Source organism: Macaca nemestrina, chromosome 3, assembly GCF_043159975.1.
Source record: "Macaca nemestrina isolate mMacNem1 chromosome 3, mMacNem.hap1, whole genome shotgun sequence".
Classification (NCBI taxonomy): Eukaryota; Metazoa; Chordata; class Mammalia; order Primates; family Cercopithecidae; genus Macaca; species Macaca nemestrina.
In genome coordinates, this window is record NC_092127.1 from 68,256,826 (window position 1) to 68,276,167 (window position 19,342).

General features: G+C 38.1%; 1 protein-coding gene across 1 annotated transcript in view; it reads left to right on the top strand.

Moving 5' to 3' along the window:
* The window catches only part of LOC105486156 (pyroglutamylated RFamide peptide receptor), a 55,715-nt gene that overhangs the window by 28,737 nt on the left and 7,636 nt on the right, over positions 1-19,342 (top strand). Inside the window, exons 2-3 of the mRNA XM_011748873.3 lie at positions 13,708-13,866; positions 17,472-17,533. Of these exons, the coding sequence (XP_011747175.2) occupies positions 13,708-13,866; positions 17,472-17,533 (221 nt within the window). The remainder of the gene's footprint in view (positions 1-13,707; positions 13,867-17,471; positions 17,534-19,342) is intronic.

Consider the following 19,342-nt stretch of genomic DNA (forward strand, 5'->3'; position numbering starts at 1 on the left):
ATGAAAATTAGAAGAAAAATACCAGTATAGACATACTTGTATACTGGGGAACTTGTTTTTAATGCAAATATACACACAAACAATTCTTATAAAGTAATTGAAGGAAGCACTCTGCAGGGAACTACAGAATTCATATGAGCTGTGACTCCACAAAGTAAAACCTAAAAGTTTGAAATTTGTGAGACGCAGAGTATCAAGACCCACTCATCCTAAGTCAAAGCTTTCCAGGGGACAGCTTCTACCTGTACACAGAGCAGCTAGTGGTCTTTCATGCTGTCCCATTCTCAAACATGTAAGGAGAACCAAGGATTGTCAGACAGTTGAGGAAAGCTTTCTTTCCTTCTTTCTTTTATTGTACATGTGCAGGATGTGCAGGTTTGTTACATAGGTAAATGTATGCCATGGTGGTTTGCTGCACAGATCAACCCATCACCCAGGAATTAAGCCCAAGAATAAAGGAGAACAAAACAAATGAGTAAATGAAACCCGGAAGAAATGGTTAATCATAGAAGGGAATTTGGAAATAAACTCTAATTAGTATTTTTATACATACAGACGTATCAAGAAGAATGTCTCCTCATTTGAAATTTTCCCGGTGGAATTAGTATTGGTTTATAAGTCTCAGACTTCTGCAATGAATATATCACTCAACAGCAACCTTTTAGCTGATATTTATATAAGGAAAATTTATGTTCCTAAACTCAATAATTTAATATTCTAAGCAAAATGATATATAGGGAAAATATCAAGCTACCTTCCAAAAATAAAATACCTTCCAAATACATCAAAATCACAAGTAGGTGTTTTGAAAAGCATGCCTAGTGTTCACAGAGGGATGCATGTGCCGAATGTTGACACTAAGAGAGGCATCATATCATTTTATTCAGTGTAAACCATGCTTTGCCATTGTTACTCTTGCAAAGAAGATTTGTTTTGAGAAGAGATTGAAAAAGATATTGATGAATTCTTTAAATGTAATGCTGAGTAATCAAGTACTAAACTTGTTCAGAATGTCAATCTGAAATAGTTGATCATAGTGATAACAGAGAGAGCCTTCAATCAAACCACCAGACACTGCTCGCTGAAAATAATATGGGGACTAAACAAACACAGTGATAAATATTATCCTGGAACTTGGTGGACTGTGAGTGCCTGACTCTTATAACACTGTGCAAAAAAAATCTGTGAACATAAACTTGAAGAGAGTTAAGTAAAGCTTGATTTTGTAGTTTTTCATCCTAAAATGACACTTGCATCCCCTGAAGAGCCATTCATCATTTATAAGTCCCTACCCCAGAATGAAAATGACAAAGAATCTCTGCCTGTTTCTTGCATGAAATTGCCCTTTTGTCATCCAGCTCACCTATGATGTCACTTTCCATAGGCCTTGACAATGACTACATTTTAACCATCCTTCCCTTTCCACTTTCTTCAAGTTTCCAGTTTGCTTTTTTCTTCAGGAGTAACGGGTCATCCCAGGTAATTGCCCTATTTTCATTGTAAATTTTACCTGCATTTTCTAATGCCTTTATAAATTGCTGTGTGCTGATTGCTATGCCTTATTGGAAAAAAATATTTACGATGTACCATGAAAAGTGGGCATGTTATTGATACAGAGTAGCATGCATACAAACAATCTGATAACCATTCTAATTGTTTTGTAATCAATTAGACCAATTATTTTAAGATATTATATTTTAAATGCTGGCTTTCCTATGTTTTAGTTATACTTAATGAAATCTGTTAGAAGTTTAATTTGGCCTTTTAAACAAAAGGAAATAGGTGACCAGGGCACATTTCCATATAGACTGTCTCATTTTCAGGAATGGGTTTCTGATATTAAATTGGGGGTATGTGTCTGGATTTAAGATGAGACTGACTTCATAGATCAAGAACAAGCTTCTTTGAAAAGAAATATTTTAAGAGCAAGAAAAGCTTTTGAAAGTAAAAATATTGCTGAAATTAGAAGGGTTGGAAGACAAAAACAAGAACGTCTCCATAATGTGGGGCAAATAGGCAAATCTATATCTATATATAAAAGGTATAAACATAGGAGGATCAATTCAGGAATTCCAATAGCTGATCAATAGGAGTTATTTCTTAAAGACACAAAGAAAAGCACAGAGGTAAAGGACTGAGAGTTGCCAAATGTAAAAGGTACACACAGGGCTATGGAAAAAGAGTAAAAAAAAAAATGACACGTGTTTCAATACATCCCCATAACAGTTCAGACTTCTAGTTACAAAGAGATCAATAAAATCTTCCCAATAGTAACCAGGATATTTATAAGGGAGCAAAAATCAAGCTGACAATATAGACAGGTTAGCACCAACAGTGGATGCTAAAAGTCAATAAAGTAAGGTCTTCAACATTCTAAAGGCAGATGATGTTGAATTTAGGTCAAACTACAGCCATTTTAAGATATATAAGAATGTAAAGAACTTACTTTCCTTATTATTTTGAAGAAGTTACTTGAAAAATATTATGCAAAATATGGGTAAAATACAAGAAATGAAAAACCATGAAATTAAAAAAACCAGAGAAGAAATCGATTGAAAATGAATTTAATGATGACAGCTGTAGAGTGATCATTAAAAACAAAACAAAGAAAAACACAGCCTGCAGTCATCAAAATTGGAAGTCAGTGGTCTTCTAGAAAGAAGTATTAAAATAACAAACAGTGGAATTGATTCCAAGCAGTATATGTGTGATGTTAAAAGTTGAGATGTAATAGTAAACATGATAATGATGATGATAATAATAAGAATAGCTAATGCATTTTCACATAGTACTAGACACTGGCCTAAACACAGTAGGCTTGTTTTCTCATTTAATCCTTCAAGAGTCCTATGAGGGAAGTACTGTTATTATTTTTACATTTTATAGATAAGAAAACCCAAGACACAGTGAAGTAAGATAATTTGCCTTAGGTCACAGTTAGCAAGTGATGGACCCATGATTCAAACTCAGACAGCCCAATTCTAGAGCCTATACTCTAAACTATTATACTGTGGTGAAGAAGATATATGGTTCTTCTTCCAACTAGAAAAAAGAAACACAACCCAAAACTCTAGGAAAAATTAAATAAACAAAAATACTCTATAAAAAAGTTACATCCATATAAAAAGCCGATTAAAATACGGTATGCTTTAGAGCAATAGATATATTCACAAGGATCTTGACTATAAAGTCACTAAAAAGGAGATAGGTTTAAAACATACACATTGGCTTTGTAGTTAATATTAGTCATGGTAATTAAAATGCTGTATATGGTTTTAATCTTTTATAATTACAAAGTAGGCCAAGGGAATAATACTTAATATGGCTGTAGAACAGAATGAAAAGCTATCAGTCTTTAGATAGAGTAAATGTAAAGGTATAGATACAAGACATTTGGAGAAAGAAGAATGCAAAAATAGGAGGAGAGAGGTACAGAGATGAGGTATCATCTCACAAGTGGGGGACAAGATAAACTGTTGGAAGCTAATAGACTAATGAAGAGGGTGTTAATATATTACTTTAAAAGTCAAAGTAGAAGAAACTACATGCTAGAATTTAAGAAATACATCCCCTAAAACCTTTCCAAATAAGTTATTGAAGACAGTGTTATAACTGTAAGAAAATTAGAAGCTGTGGGAGAAGCAACAGTGGGAAATGACAAAAGTGAACCAATAGCCCATCTACCCAAGAAGGTAATCTATGTATCATCTGAAATCAATAAATCAAAAAGAAAAGCTGTATAAGGCAATTTATTTAGAGATTGTAGTGCCCCCAACAGTAGAATTAAAAGCAAGTGGTTGTTGGGAAATAGGCAGACACTTATTCTTTTTTATTGTAGCCCTTCTGATTTTAAACCACATGCTCATAATTCTTTGATAAAAAATTTTTAATGTAAGAGATAAAAAAATTGAATTTGTGATTAAAAAGCTATCAAGAAAGAAGTTTCCAAGCCCAGGTACTTTCACTGGAAATTTTGCCATTTAAAAAACAGTTAACACCAATTTTACACAAACTCTTCCAGAAAACAGAATTGGAAGAAATAGTTCCCAACTTACTTTATGAGGCCTTCATTGCCCTGACACTTAAACCAGAGAAAGACAGTTCAATAAAAAGAAAGCTGTAAACCAATAGCTCTTATGAACTCTGGCATACAAAATATCAATATAATGCCAGACAGATCCAACAATGTATAAGAAAGATTATACATCATGATGAAGTAGGATTTATTCCAGGTATGCAAGGCTGGCTCAAATTCCAAACTCAGTGTAATCTATCATATCCATCAAGCTAAAGAAGAAAAATCATATGATTACACCAATTAACAAAGAAAAACACTTGACAAATTTCAACACTCATCCGTGATAAAAATTCTCAGCAAGTTAGTAATACAGAGGCGATTTCTCAATTTGATAACAGCATTACAAGAAACCTACAGCTAACATCATATTTTATGGTGAAAGACTGAATGTTTTTCTTCTAAGATTGAGAACAAGGCAAAGATGTCTGCTTCTCACCACTCTTATGCAAAACTGCACTCAAAGTAGAAGCCACTAAGAGAAAGAAGGACAATAAGTAAGACATATGCAGATTGGAAAGGAAGAAACAAAAGTGTCTATATTTGCAGATGACATTATTTTCTATGTAGAAAAGTCCAAAGAATCTACAAAAACACCTAGAGGTAATTAAGTGAGTTCAGCAAGGTCACAGCACGTAAGATAAAGACACAATCACATTTCTATAGATTAATGATACAGGAAGAGGGGCAGGGAAGTGCTGGGAAGGGAAGGACATGGTCCCTGGCTAGAGCTCCGCCCCCAGGTCTGTGCCTATGGACCTAGGTGAGGACAGGCATTTCTGTTTCTGTGCCCAAATGTTACATTTCCCAAGACCACCCTGACCTGCCACGCCCTCATCCTGTGCCTATAAAAACCCTGAGACCCTAGTGGGCACAGACACAAACAGCTGGACATCAAAAGGAACACACTAGTGGAAAAAGACACAAGCAGCTGGAAGTTGAAAGGAGCGCACCAGCCTCAGAGCACACGGCCATGCACCAGCAGATGCCAGCGGGCAACCAGCCGGCAAAACAACTGCAGAGTTTGGCCAGAGCAGTCAGATGACAGCCCATGACTCAACTCTATGGGAAAATCACCTTCCCACTCCTTCCCACTCCATCCCCATTCTGGCCTCCCCATCCACTTCACCAAGAGCTATCACTCGATAAAAATCCTTGCACTCATTCTCCAAGCCCACAGGTGATCCAATTCTTCGGTATACCAAGGCAAGAATCCCGGGATACAGAAAGCCCTCTGTCCTTGTGATAAGGCAGAGGATCTAATTGAGCTGACTAACACAAGCTGCCTACAAAGGGCAAAACTAAAAGAGAACCCTGTAGCACATGCCCAGCAGGGCTTCAGGAGCTGTAAACATTCATCCCTAGACACTGCCATGGGGTCAGAGCCCCATGACCTGCCCATCTGCCTGCTCCCTCCATGGGTTTTGAGCAGCAGGGTACTGAAGAATCGAGCCACAACCCCATCACAGGCCCTGTGAGGGGGACAAGGGAACTTTTCCCGTTTTGTTAACAGGTGACATGCAGAAACTGAAATGAGCAATACAATACCACCTAAAATTACTCCAAAGAAAATAAAATATTTAGACACGCACTTACCAAAATTTGTATAGATTCTGTATGCTAAGAATTACAAAAATGCTGATGAAAGAAATTAAAGAATACATAAATAAATGCAGAGACACTGTGTTTGTGGATTGGAAGATTCAACATATTAAAGATGCCAGTTTTCCCAAAATAGATCTATAGGTTTAATGTAATTTCTCCTAAAATCTGGGCAAGAATTTTTGTAAGTGTAGAGAAGCTTATTCTAAAATTTATGTGAATAGACATAGGTCCTAGAATAGCTAAAACCATGTTGATAAAGAAGAACGAAGTGAGAGGAATCACCCTACCCAATATTAAGGCTTACTAGGTATATAAAACAATCAAGATGATGTGGTGTTGGTGGAGGAATAGACGTAGATCAATGGTACAGAATAGAGGACCCAAAAATAAATCTACATCATGTAATCCGCTGATTTTTTGACAAAGGTGCCATTCAGTGGAGAAAGGATAGCCTACTCACAAATAGTATTGGAGCAAATGCAAACTTATAGGCCAAAACAAACAAACAAAACCTTAAAGTAAATCTCATGCCTTATACAACATTTTACTCAAAATGTATTATGTAGACTTAAATGTAAATGTAACACTATAAAACTTTTTTTTTAGTGAGAAAAGTTTAAGACTAGACACAGAGTTCTCAGAATTTTTAACTGACACTAAAATCACAGTGCATAAGAGGAACAACTGATGAATTGAACCTCATCAGAATTAAACACTTTTGCTCTGTGAAAGCCCATGTGAAGAGATAAAATGACTAGCTACGGACTGAGAGAAAATATTTAAAAAGCACCTATCTGAAAAAGGACTAGTGTCTACAATATGCAAAGAACTCTCAAAACTCAACAGTAAAAAGGCAGTCTAGTCAGAAAATAGAGAAAAGATATGAAGAAACATTTCATTAAAGAGGATATAAAGATAACAGATAAGCACATGAGACGATGTTCAGCATTATTAGCCATCAGGGAAATGCAAATGAAAACCACTGTGATATATTACTACACAGCTATCAGAATGGTGAAAATAAAATTAGAGACAACACCAAATGCTGGTGAGAATGTAGAGAAACGGAATCAATTATACATTGCCAGCAAGAATGTAAGATGATACTACTCTGGAAAAGAGTTTGGTAGTTTCTTCTAAAACAATATATGATTACCATACAACTCAGAAATTACATTCTTGAGCATTTATCCAAAGACACGAAAATCACCCAAAACCTGTACACAAACAGTTGCTTTATTTGTAAGTCAAAAACTGGAATCAACCCAGATGTCCTCCTGTAATGAATGGTTAAACCGACTGTGGTACATACATAGAATGAGGTAAGTGTCCCCCTCAGGGCCAGCAGGGCAACCTCTGTCTCCTTTTATGAATCCAGAAAGAATCCTAGAGAAAAAATGGCTCATCTTCTTCACCTGTAAGTTTCCCACTGCAGTCTCTTTACTCATCTTTCTTTCGGCACCTGGCAGCCATAGGACTTTTCTCCATTTCCCTTCACTCATCAGAAGCTGAGTTTCCTTCAGCCTCTTCTCTTGTCTTCCACTTTTCCCTGAGCTAGGTTTTCCTTCCTCTGGATAAAATTTTTCCCTCTCTCCTGTTATACAGATAAAAGTGTTAGTGGAAAGTTTCTAAGTCACAAGATAATCACTTGGAGTGCTTTGTAATGGTATTATGCATAATAGGAATAATTATTGGGAGGGCTGAGATTTTAGAAGAGGCCAACCGTACATCTATTTTAAAAATATTTAGCAATTAAGGTTCTCATCTTTAGTCTTTACAGTTTAAATCAGCAGAATATTCCAGTGTATATCAGATGAGTCTACTTTGGGGTCTTATAAAATATTCCTTAAAATTGCAGATGGTTTAGATGCTGGGACCCCAGCAAATTATGCTATATACAGTTGGAGCTGCTTTAGTTGATGCAGGGCTGGAGCTTGGAGCCCTCTCTGCCTCTTCACATTTGGCCTGCCCCTCTCTGTAGGCAACTCCTACAGCACCGTGTAGAAATGTAGTGCTCCCTGGAACACTGATGGAGCCACAAGTCTGGATCTTCTCTGGAAGGGCTTTCCAGTTGAAGAAGTCCATAGGTCTGTTCTTGTGTGGTTCTCAGCCACACTTGTACAGCAGTTCTAATCTTGACTATATTTAACTTGTTTCCTACTCTTCTACAACAGGATGTGGTTGAGGGGAGTGAAATAGGATTCAAGATTTGGTAAATTTGCTCATTAGAAGCTGCTTAATTATGAAACACGTTAGATGCAACTAGAAACCTACAGGTTGTATTGGGACAAGGATGCATAGACTGTTTGAATATGATTTGTTTATTGGGTACATGAAATTAAGGTAATTACATGCCAGATTGTTCTATAATCTGTTAGACCATTATTTCAAATAGTGGTTGCATCAAGTAACCTTTCCTTTATGAAACTGCAATGTGTCTATTCACTTGTTTTTCAATAACCTTGGAACAATTATTCAGAGTAGTTCTTATCATTAGATACTTTCATGCAATTATACCTCATTATACTATTTTCTAAATTAATAATGTTTTTAATCTTCTCTACAGTTAAAGACTGTTTTTTTTTTTCATTCTGTTCTTTCCATTCAGATCCTTTTTAAAATCACTGTTACACACTAAAGTGAATACAAACACTGCCCAAACTGTTTTCAATTTTCAAACATCATGTTTAGAAATAATGTAGTCTTGCTTCTCTTTGAATTGAGGCTTGCTCTGTGTGGTGGTGGCTGAGTGGATAGGATAGTGAACACCATTCTCAGTGAGAGCAAAAGGTTCATGTTTTGCACAATAAAGTTATATAAATGTGTTAAAGTTGGAAATTGAAGGCAGCAGATATTAAACCAAAGCAATTGTTCCTAATCCAGTAGGCAAAATAAAATGATTGTAACCTCTATCCCAAGAGTCAGACATAGTAGAAATGGAAGCAGCAGTGGAGGCAAACTGTAGTAGTAGGATTGAGGACTGTCTAATCTTAGAGTTAACAGTACACACAGAGAGAACATAGCCCATAGTACGCTACATTTTAAAAAACCTACCTTCCAGAGAATAAGGTAGCAAAAGAGAAGTATATCAAATAATTCTACTTCGTTGCAAGCAACAGTTGATAGCTAAGTAGCTCAAGAGAAGGGAATGTGTTGGAAGGATGTTGAAGGCTCACAGGATCAGTGTGAAGCTGAACGAATGGATCTACAACAGAAAGCGACCAAGGGACCTCACAGTTCAGTAGCCATAACTCAGCAGTGACCTGTTAGCACTTATGATCTGGTGAGCACGTGACCACACCTCCCCAAATCTCTCTTTCATCTGCATTCAACCTTTCAACACTAAGAAGGATCTCACCTATTACTGCTTTGTCCTCCTAAGTAGGAGCTCTTACCTAACCTGCCCACAGTGGGGGAGAGTTAATATTCTAAAAAGAAATCATGTTGCCATTTGGAGAAGTGAGGTGGATGCTGGAATATCAAAATATGAGAAACACCCATTCTAGGCTGACTTTAAGAAGCACAGCTTTGATATTAACATCTGATTGTCCTGTAAGGAAAAAAAAGAAGGACATCCCAAGTAAACAGTGCCCTTTGCAGGGAATGTAGGATTATCCCAGTTTAAAATTACCATGTTTATGGGAAGAAATTTCACAAGACACATTCTTACAAATAATTTAGACCCATACAGTTCACACTGGGAAAGATAAAAGGTAGAATAAGATGACTGAAGAGCTAACAAAGAGATTACCAGAACAAGAAGCTGAAAAAGAAAGGGAGGTTTGATGATAGTCAGGCTTAATGAAGGGCAGAGAAAAACCAGAACTCTTCAATGTTTATTTTGTTTTAGTCTTCTAGACCTTGAAAAGTGCTCTCTCAATTAAAAAGGGCAAATGTTTAGAATGAAAATAAATATCCAATATAAGTAAGTAGATAGCAAAAGAGCATGTACCTATTTTTAAAAGAACTCAAACCTACATCCTAGATAAATTACATGACAGAACTTTGAAGAAACTTGGAAATGTGGTCAAGGAAACACTGTCAGTAATTTCTTAGAGAGCTGGTTGGAGAAATGTCAGAAGTAATGAATAGGGCAAATGCTGTTCCAAATTTATTAAAACGGTAAAATGACAGATTATACTACAGCTTGGTGTGAAATTCACAGGTGGGTTATTAAACAGATGATTTATGAGCAGGTAGACAAGAAAACTGCCACATAGCTTGGGCATAAGATAAGTGAGGGTGGCGTAACGGAAGGAACTGGAGTCAGACAACCTGGACTCATTCTGTCAATAAATAGATGTGCGGACATGAGCACATCATTTAGCTTCTTTAAACTACAGTGTCTTTCTCTGGGAAATAAGGTTATTAGATTAGGTGTTCTTTAATGGTCAGTTTATCCACAAAGAACATGTCATCCCCAAGTGTATCGTATTTACCTTAATTCTTTTAATAGGGCTGTCCAATGATAAAAGAGCTGCCATTTATTAAAGAATGTATCCAGTATTAGGTGTTTTTGCCACGTTTTGAAATACACCAGTCCTTTGACAGATGGGTGTTTTTTTTTTTAATTATACTTTAAGTTCTAGGGTACGTGTGCATAATGTGCAGGTTTGTTATGTATGTATACTTGTGCCATGTTGGTGTGCTGCACCCATCAACTCGTCAGCACCAGATGGGTGTTATTAATCCCTTTTTTCAAATGATGAAATTGAGGCTCAGAGTGGCTAAGAGATCAGATAAAGCAGAATCAGAGTGTATCCTGATATCAATGAATCAATTGACAGACATCCTGTGCTGTAATACACAAACTGAATATATTTGGGATGGATAACACTATAATGAGATAACACTACAATGAATGCAGCAAAAATTCTCTTTTGTTTGGATAGCAGTATTTAAAATATCTTTCCTTTCAACCAAATTGTTTATAAAATGTTTAAAAGTACAAGGTTCTTCTCAATAGAAAAAGTTCAGATTAAATTTGCAAGAAAAGAGATAAAACCTAGAATAAATATGCAGATTAATAATTTATACCCATATTCATTTATTCAAGTATCACATCCAAACCAGGATTTGAGATAAACTGATTTATTCACAGTATAGTAACTCTTCAAACACAGTGGAATTTATTAACATTGAAAGTAAATTCCCACTGTTGGCATCTAAACCATCTTTCTAAACAAAAGAAGGCCTTAAAGTTGAACAGGATTTTGTCTTGGGAAACTGTAACAAGGAATATAAGTGAGTGGGATTGGTTCTTGGGTTGCCATTTGGAGCCCCCAAAAAGGATTGGGAAGGGAGTATCTAGAGTGATATCTAAGTACATTTTCCCCTTAGGCATAGGATAGGAGGTAAGGGAGTCTTGGGTTAACAAAATTTCTATTAAAGTGATCCAGTTCGTTTCAAGTTGATTTCAAGTTCAACAGAAGCCAATCATTTGAAAAGTCCAGCACAGAAGACTGACGTAAACATCAGTTTCAGTCACAGAAGAGGGTGTTCAGCCTTGGGGAGCCAATACAGTCCCACAGTTTCTGCCTTGGCCAAGCCATATCCTGAACATTGGTGAGTTCCCTTCTGCCTAGTGCATGGCCATGGTCCATGGGGGTTCCCTTCTCCATTCACCTTTTAAAGCTCTGAAAAGCATAGCAAATGAGAAACAGCTGAGACAACTAGGAAAGACAGGAGTGACACAAAGGCTTCTGTCAAATACAGGTGGAGCCACTGTTTGGAAAGCATGGTTGGTTCTGAGACTCTGAGAACAAAGCTAGAAATGAGTGGAGTTTAAAAGCACTTTTTCTAATTAGCGCCTCTCTAAAATAGAATGGGATGCCTTTAGGAGTGACGAGCCTCCTACTCATTTGTTCTTTTCAGTTCAGTGAATATTTATTAATGGCCTACTGTATTGCCATTCTTAAAGCTGGGAATACATCAGTGAAACAAATAGACAAAAATTATTGCTCGGGCATTATCTATATTTTAGTAGAGGTAAATAAATAATAAAACAATAAAATAATAAAAATAAAAAACAAATTAGCAGCATATATATTATATATCAGTATGTTAACATGTGAAAGAGTTATGGGAAAAAAGTAGAATAAAAGAGATGAGGAATGAGAGGAGATAGGGAATGGGACAGGCTCAATTACAAATATGATTGTTAGAGTAGGTCAGCCTCATTGAGAAGGTGACTGTATTAGTCAGGGCCCTACAGAGAAACAGAACCTATAAGATATTTGGAGATATTTAGGAGAGATTAATTATGAGGGATTGGCTCACTCAATTGCAGACACTGGGAAGTTCCATGACCCACTATCTGCCACCTAGATGCCCAGGAAAGCCAGTGGTGGAGATCCAGTTCAAGCTTGCAGGCCCGAGAGCCTGGGGAGCTGTGTATGTAGGTCCCAGTCTGAGTCAGAAGGTGTGTGGGAACCAGGAGCATTGATGTCAAAGGGCAGGGGAAGGTGCACGTTCCAGTTTCAGTAGAGAGCAAATTCATCCTTCCTGTGCCTTTGTGTTCTATTCACGCCTTCAGTGGATTGGATGCTGCCCAACCACACTGGGAAGGGAGGATCTTTCCCACTGATTTCTGATTCAAATGCTCATCTCTTCTGGAAACACCCTCGCAGGCATACCCAGAAGTACATTTTTCTATCTGTCTGGGTATTCCTTAAGCCAGTCAACTGGACACATAGAGTTAGCCATCACAGTGACATTTGAGCAGACTTCAGGGAAGGATGTAGGGGAGTGATCTCAGAGAAGAGCATTCCAAGGAGCTGGAAAAGCCATGCAAAGACCTGAAGCAGGGCTATGAAAGTAAGGAGACCTCCCATGGAGTATTCCTTCTCTGAAATGCTTGAGACCAGAGGTGTTTGAGATTTCAGATTTTTTGGAATGTTGAAATATTTGTAGACATAATAAGATATCTTGGCAATGAGATCGAAGTCTACACATGAAATTCATTTATGCTTCTTATATACCTTACACACATAGCCTTAAGGTAGTTGTGTACAATATATTAAATAATTTTGTGTGTTTTGGCTGTGACTTGTCACATGAGGGAAGATGCGGGATTTTCTACTTGTGGCATCATATCAGCACTCAAAAAAGCTTTGGGTTTTAGAGCATTTCAGATTTTGGGATTAGAGATGTTCAACCTGTATTTAAGCAGAGCTCAGCAGAGCATTTCGGAGAGAAGTTGAAGAGAGAATTTCTGCTTTTGGTATAAACTAGGACTAGATAACCTCTGATGAGTCTTCCAACTTCATATTCCCTGAGTTTGTGATTCTCTGGTAGCTGGGAATCATGAATTTGGTAGCAGCCAGCAGCATGGGTTCAAGACCAGAGGTGCCAGACAAAGACTCACAAATCCAGATGGTAAAGAGGCCAGACAGATAGTATAAACATTTTAAAAGATTGACAAATATTTTAAACTATTATGTAAACCAAATAAAGCATGTTTTCAAGCCAAATCTTGCCTAGTGGCTACCAGTTTGAGACCATTGCATTAGAGAAAGTAAAATCAGTTTGGAGTATAATGGTGTAATACATATATAAAGTCTTAGACAGGGAGCCAAAGGAGAATAAACGATAAAAGAAGAAATATGGGAGTCTTTGATGAGAACTATTCCTTTGTTGTGATTTGACAGGAAGCCAAAAGAAAACCGAGAGTCAAAGATTACTCTGTAGTGTAGAGCCCAGGCGGCCAGTTCACAATGACTTTGCCCTTCCCCAAGCAAAGGTCATATTGCTTTTTTTCCACTGTTTCTATGGCTAGATACAGATTTGTCCTCTCATTGTCTTATTATACATAATTGCATAGCATTTAGGAACGTAGAATTCAGTTAGAGGGAGAAAGATAAGCCAATGCAACATTTTTCAATTATTTTGCGTCTACAGTGTAATTACAGTTATCAAACTTTTTGGCAGAGGCTCAGAATGAACTGATTGTGATAATTACAAAGACACAGATGAAACCTTTATTCTTTTTGTTTTGATGTATGATTTGTCCTATTTCCTTGCTGCAGGTGCTTTCATTTGCAAGATGGTGCCATTTGTCCAGTCTACCGCTGTTGTGACAGAAATTCTCACTATGACCTGCATTGCTGTGGAAAGGCACCAGGGACTTGTGCATCCTTTTAAAATGAAGTGGCAATACACCAACCGAAGGGCTTTCACAATGCTAGGTGAGGCCACTGGATGTGCCAATGGCAGTGTGAGTGACATTTTTCATTACAGAATAAAGAGGACCATATTTTTAAACTAGAAGAGTAGCTTCTTATCTAACTTGTAGGCATTGGAATATAATTTGAGAGTTTCAGTGCTTTCCCTGTTTGCCTCCACCTCCACACCATCTCTCTTTTAGGCTAACCTCAGCACTGAAAATGTATCATTTTGGATATACTTTTTCAGTTTACGTCTTTAATGTTTGAGCACTACGTTCGGCTAATCTAAGACAAGCTATGAGTGGCAATGCCACATTAATGTTCATTAGATTGAGAACTGTCATCTTTTTTTTTTTCTTTAGAGACAGAGTGTCAACTACATTGTCCAGACTAGTCTCAAATATCTGGGCTGAAGTGATCCTCCTGCCTCAGCCTCCCAAAGTGCTGTGATTACAGGCATGAGCCACTACACCCAGCTGGGAATTATCAACTTGAGATAAGAAGACTCTAAGTTAAGCTAACAAGGGCAGGTCGATTTTTTTTTCTTTTTTAGGCAAGGTCTCATTCTGTAGCCCAGGCTGGAGTGCAGTAGTGTGATCACAACTCACTGCAGCCTCAGCCGCCCAAGCTCAAATGATCTTCCCACCTCAGCCTCCCAAGTAGCTGGGACCACAGGTTCTCACCACCACACACAGCTAATTTTTTTATTTTTGGTAGGAACGGGGTCTCTCTATGTTTCCCAGGCTGATCTTGAACTCCTGGGCTCAAGCCATTCCCCCTCGGCCTCTCCTTGTACTCCCTGGCCTCCCAAAATACTAGGATTACAGGTGTAAGCCACTGCACCTGGCCAGGCAGGTTGATAATGATAGGGAGCAGGAAATGTGTTTTTAGAAAAGTGGAGAACAGGGGTGCTGCTCTTGTGATGAGTACACAAGGGTAGAAAGTGACAGGGTACATGAGAACAGTGGGTTCTGAGTGCTGGGCATGCCTGGCAAAGGCACATTCCACCCACTTCATACTTTTGCTTTAGGCATTTCTGGATCGCCAGCTTGCTGTAATTGTTACTGAGTCAGCAAGTCACAATGAACACATACCTCATGGTAAATGGTAAATTTGAAGCAATGCCCTAAGGTCTAACACGGTAAAATGGAAGCATTTCTCTATTCAGTAATTATAATTGAGCCATTTAAAACCTTAATGTGCTTCACAGTGGTTTGAATTTAATATAGCAAATAACCAGAGGTGTAGCAAGCAACTAATGTGATAATCAAATAAAGCAATTTTTACTAATATCTCACTTGAGAAGAATGAGTAAACATTTATTTCTGTTTACATTTATAAGAATTTAGCCAGTATTGGGCTGTGGAATTACAGAAAGAACCCCTGCAGGCTTTGCAATGCCAAAGTCATTTTAAATAGCTTGAAAATAATAGCTAAATCATTAGGGGAGAAAGGTGTTAGTTTTAGTTAGTTTTAATTTCATGTCATATCTTTCCTATTAAGAATTCAGAGATTTCTGGGCTTTTAATAATTGACATCCTTCCAACATCATAACACCTGAAAACAGCATGTGGGGATGGAAAGCGAGTAAGGAAAGGATTACACGGAGGAGGGGAGTTATTTAAAGGAAAGAGAACTGGCGAGAGTGACAACATCTCAAAGCATAGTTGATAATAGGCAGTCAAGGGAGTTCCTACTCAAAAGAGACATAGGAAACAAGGTTTTAAAATCAACTAGACTCATCTCGCCATGGGGGCTTTTGTGAACTGTTGTCTAATGTCTCCTGTAGCTCTGTCACACTGTGACCCAGCCTTGTCAGTCACTGTTTGTCTGTCACGTCCCATTCCTCCTTCCAGCTGAGATTGCCTAGACCTAGACAGAGGATGTCCAATCTTTTGGCTTCCCTGGGCCATATTGGAAGAAGGAGAATTGTCTTGTGCTATACATAAAATACACTAACACTAACAATAGCTGATGACTTTAAAAATATATCGCAAAAAAAACTCATAATATTTTTAAAAAGTTTACAAATTTGTGTTGGGCCACATCCAAAGCCTTCCTAGGCCACACGCAGATTGGACAAGCTTGGCCGAGATCCTCCAGGCTTTCTTGCCCAGATGTGGTCACTGTGTCTGTATTGTTCATCTAAATGTAGCCCTTCTATCTCAGAACCGTCCAGGAAGGTAGGCAATGAGCTATACAAATTAGACTCAGTTCCTCGAGAATTTGTACTAAAGTCCAGAAAAATGATTGGACATAAGATAACTTTATGTGATTAAAATAGAACAGATGTGTATGGTAATAGGGAGACAGAAAAGAGAGAGAGAGAGTGAGAAATAGAGACAGCCAGCCAGCCAGACCTGTGAGTCCTACAGCTGCCAGGTATCATTGGATCATGATGAATTTTTATAGGCAGCACCAGATTATGTGTTTCTTTATAATAAACCCTAATTATGGCTTAATTGAGTCATTGAAACCCAAAGCAATAAACTGTGCTCTTAACATTCCACCCAATGTAGAAAGAACAAACAGAGTTCGAGCTGGAAACTTTTCCCCCCAAATCAAATTTGGGGCTCTTGGTTCTGTCCTTTTCCACGTCTGTTAAAACACATGAGTTGAAATTGTTGTTGGTAGTTAATCCCTTTTTTTCTTTTCTAAGAGTACATCATTAAAGCAATCCCTCTTGACAAGTTTGTGGAAGACAGGAAATTTGGAAAGAGCATTCTGGTTTCTGAAGTTATCAGTGTTCGTTTTCTAAATAAGAAAATAATGTCCATGTTATGGTGCTCAAGATAAATGTACATTTGATTTTAAAAAGAGGTGATAGAGAGTGGTCCATGCCATGTTTAAAAGTTATTCATCCATTCCACAAACATGGATCAGCCCCTACAGAGGGCCAGGAATTTTCCCAGGACTCTTGTTTGAGGAAACACAAAAATAAATGGCATTGTGTTTGCTTTCGAGGAATTTGTAGGGAATTGAGAAGTCAGTAAGGGCAACCAAGACACTGTACTAGAGGGCATGTAGAGACAACAGGGAATTAGTAGTCAGCTTATTTGGAAATAGCAGCAGCCTTCAAAGGTTCCCCAGAGAATGTGATTTCTGAGTCAAGTCCTGGAAAATGAGTCCACAGATAGACACTGGGAATAGGGTGGCCAGGGAGTGGCACAGTGCATTCTGGGATACAGGAACTGAAACCAGCGCTGCAGACTCCTCAGTAGAGGACTGCAATGTGAATAGCATGGACTGAAATGGAAGAGGAGAGACAGGCAATTGAGATGGTAGAGAACCTCATGGGCAATTGAGATGGTAGAGAACCGCGTGGGCAATTGAGATGGTAGAGAACCTCATGGGCAATTGAGATGGTAGAGAACCTCATGGGCCATGCTAAGGAAACTAGGTTTTATCTTGTAGGCAATGGAACACTATTAAACATTTAAAACTTGTTTTAGGGAGTTTATTCCAGCAACAGTTTTGAGGATGGTGAAAGAGTGGAAGCATGAACCTCAGGGGAGACCATGGCACTACCCTAGGGCAGAGAACAGCTGCCCTCCTATAGGGAATCTTCATGGTTAGATAATTATGCATGGATGTGTCATACTCTGATGACTTTAACACTTTTACAGGTGTGGTCTGGCTGGTGGCAGTCATCGTAGGATCACCCATGTGGCACGTGCAACAACTTGAGGTAGACTCCAGCTGGGATGGATAATCATATTGTTGAACTATTTTCTCACCCCTCTTAATTGTAATTATTTTCCTTCCTGCATGAGCAATACAGCAAATTTGTATGACCTCAGCTATTTCACTGGAGGTCTTTCAAGTGGAATAAAATGATTTTTTAAGGTTCATTTTCTCTGTTTTACCTAGCTCTTCCTGATATATTGTTAGGACTCTAATGCTTAAAATACAATTTTCAGAAAATACACAGGTCAGTTTCTACATTTTCCTGCAAGCTGAGCATGCTTTTCCCAGTGTCCTCAAATGTTTTGTTACATTTTAAGAGTTGAATGATTGCTCTAAGTTTTTCTTTTATTTTTAAGTCACGTAAAAAAATTGTAATAAATTATCTACTTAGTTGACTCTCATAAGTCTTTTCTTACCTGCCTCCTATTCATTGACACATTGAAATTCTAACTGGAAACATGTCAGGAGATCATCTTATTCAGCCTCTCTCCTTTCCCCACACCTTTGTCAGACAGGCCCAGCCATGCATGGGGATTCACAGGAAGGAGAGCGCTGAGTTGGTTTCAGACAGCCCAGCCTGTCTGTTAGGGTGAACTTTAACATGTCTTGCATAGGTGATCTACCCAGGCAGCAGTTTTCAAAGACACTAGGGGGTTGCTCACATACACCCTAAGATAAGTTTTAAATGGTTTATCCCTTTGTACCTTTTAAAATAGAGATAGGCAAATGTGAAACTTTACGGTCCATGTCATGTCATCCTCAAGGATAACAAATGAGCCTAAGATAAGAGAACATTCAAAAAGTAGCCGGATTTTTTTTTCATGTAACTAATTTATTGAATGAGCTGGACTCCACAGATGAGAGCAGAAAATAATTTTATTTTTTCCCTTGCTAGCTGTAAAAATGCATCTGAGGACTTTTTTAGTCCTCTTGGTGAAATATGGATGAAAAAATCTTGAGCAACTCTTCCAGTCAGATAATAAAATTTCTCTGGTCACTTTCACTCACAAGAATAGTGTGAGTTTTGTTATTAAACTGTCCTGTCCAGGAATAGAATTACATAAATCCATACTCTTATTTAATCAATTTGCAATTTTTCCCTTCCCTCAGTGTGAATAGTTTTCAGGCCTAGAAATGTGAAGGAGTTATGGTCAGCTGCTTCTGTTTCCTCTCCTTGTGTTTCTTTTTCTCTCCCCTGCCCCACTTCTCTCCCCGCCCCCCCCCCCCCCCCCACACACACCATTGGCTGCCTCTCTCTTGTCAGAAGCTGATGAGGAAAATGGGGAGAGGAAAGGGGGAGATGTCACCGGAATCGGTGCCCTCTAGGTGTGATGGTATTGCCTGTGACTGACTACTTGCTTCGGGACTTCTCAAAGATAACCGCACTGAGACCTCCAGCCAGCTGGCAAGGGATCATGCCAGCTCTTGTCTGTGGACGCTGCCCTTATCTCCAGCGGGAAGCCCAGACTGGTGGAGCCCTTTCATAATGACTCAGTTCTAAATCGTGTGGTCCATTTCTAGCCCATAGAAAACAAACAGGTGTATCCATTTTTAAATAAAATAAAAGCATTTTATTTTATTTAATATAGAAAAATTATTTTTATATGTTTAAAAATACTCTAAATTTTTTTAAAATATATAATTAATTGTGTTTGTAGAAAATGCGTGTCATGTCATTAGCAAAGCCAGTCCTCACTGTCAAACAGATCAGTCCAGTCAAAGTTACTCCCTGTCAGGAAAACATTTGATTAACCAAATGTATTAATATGCATCCCATGGCCACCATCTCACTCCTAAATTCTTTTAGGAC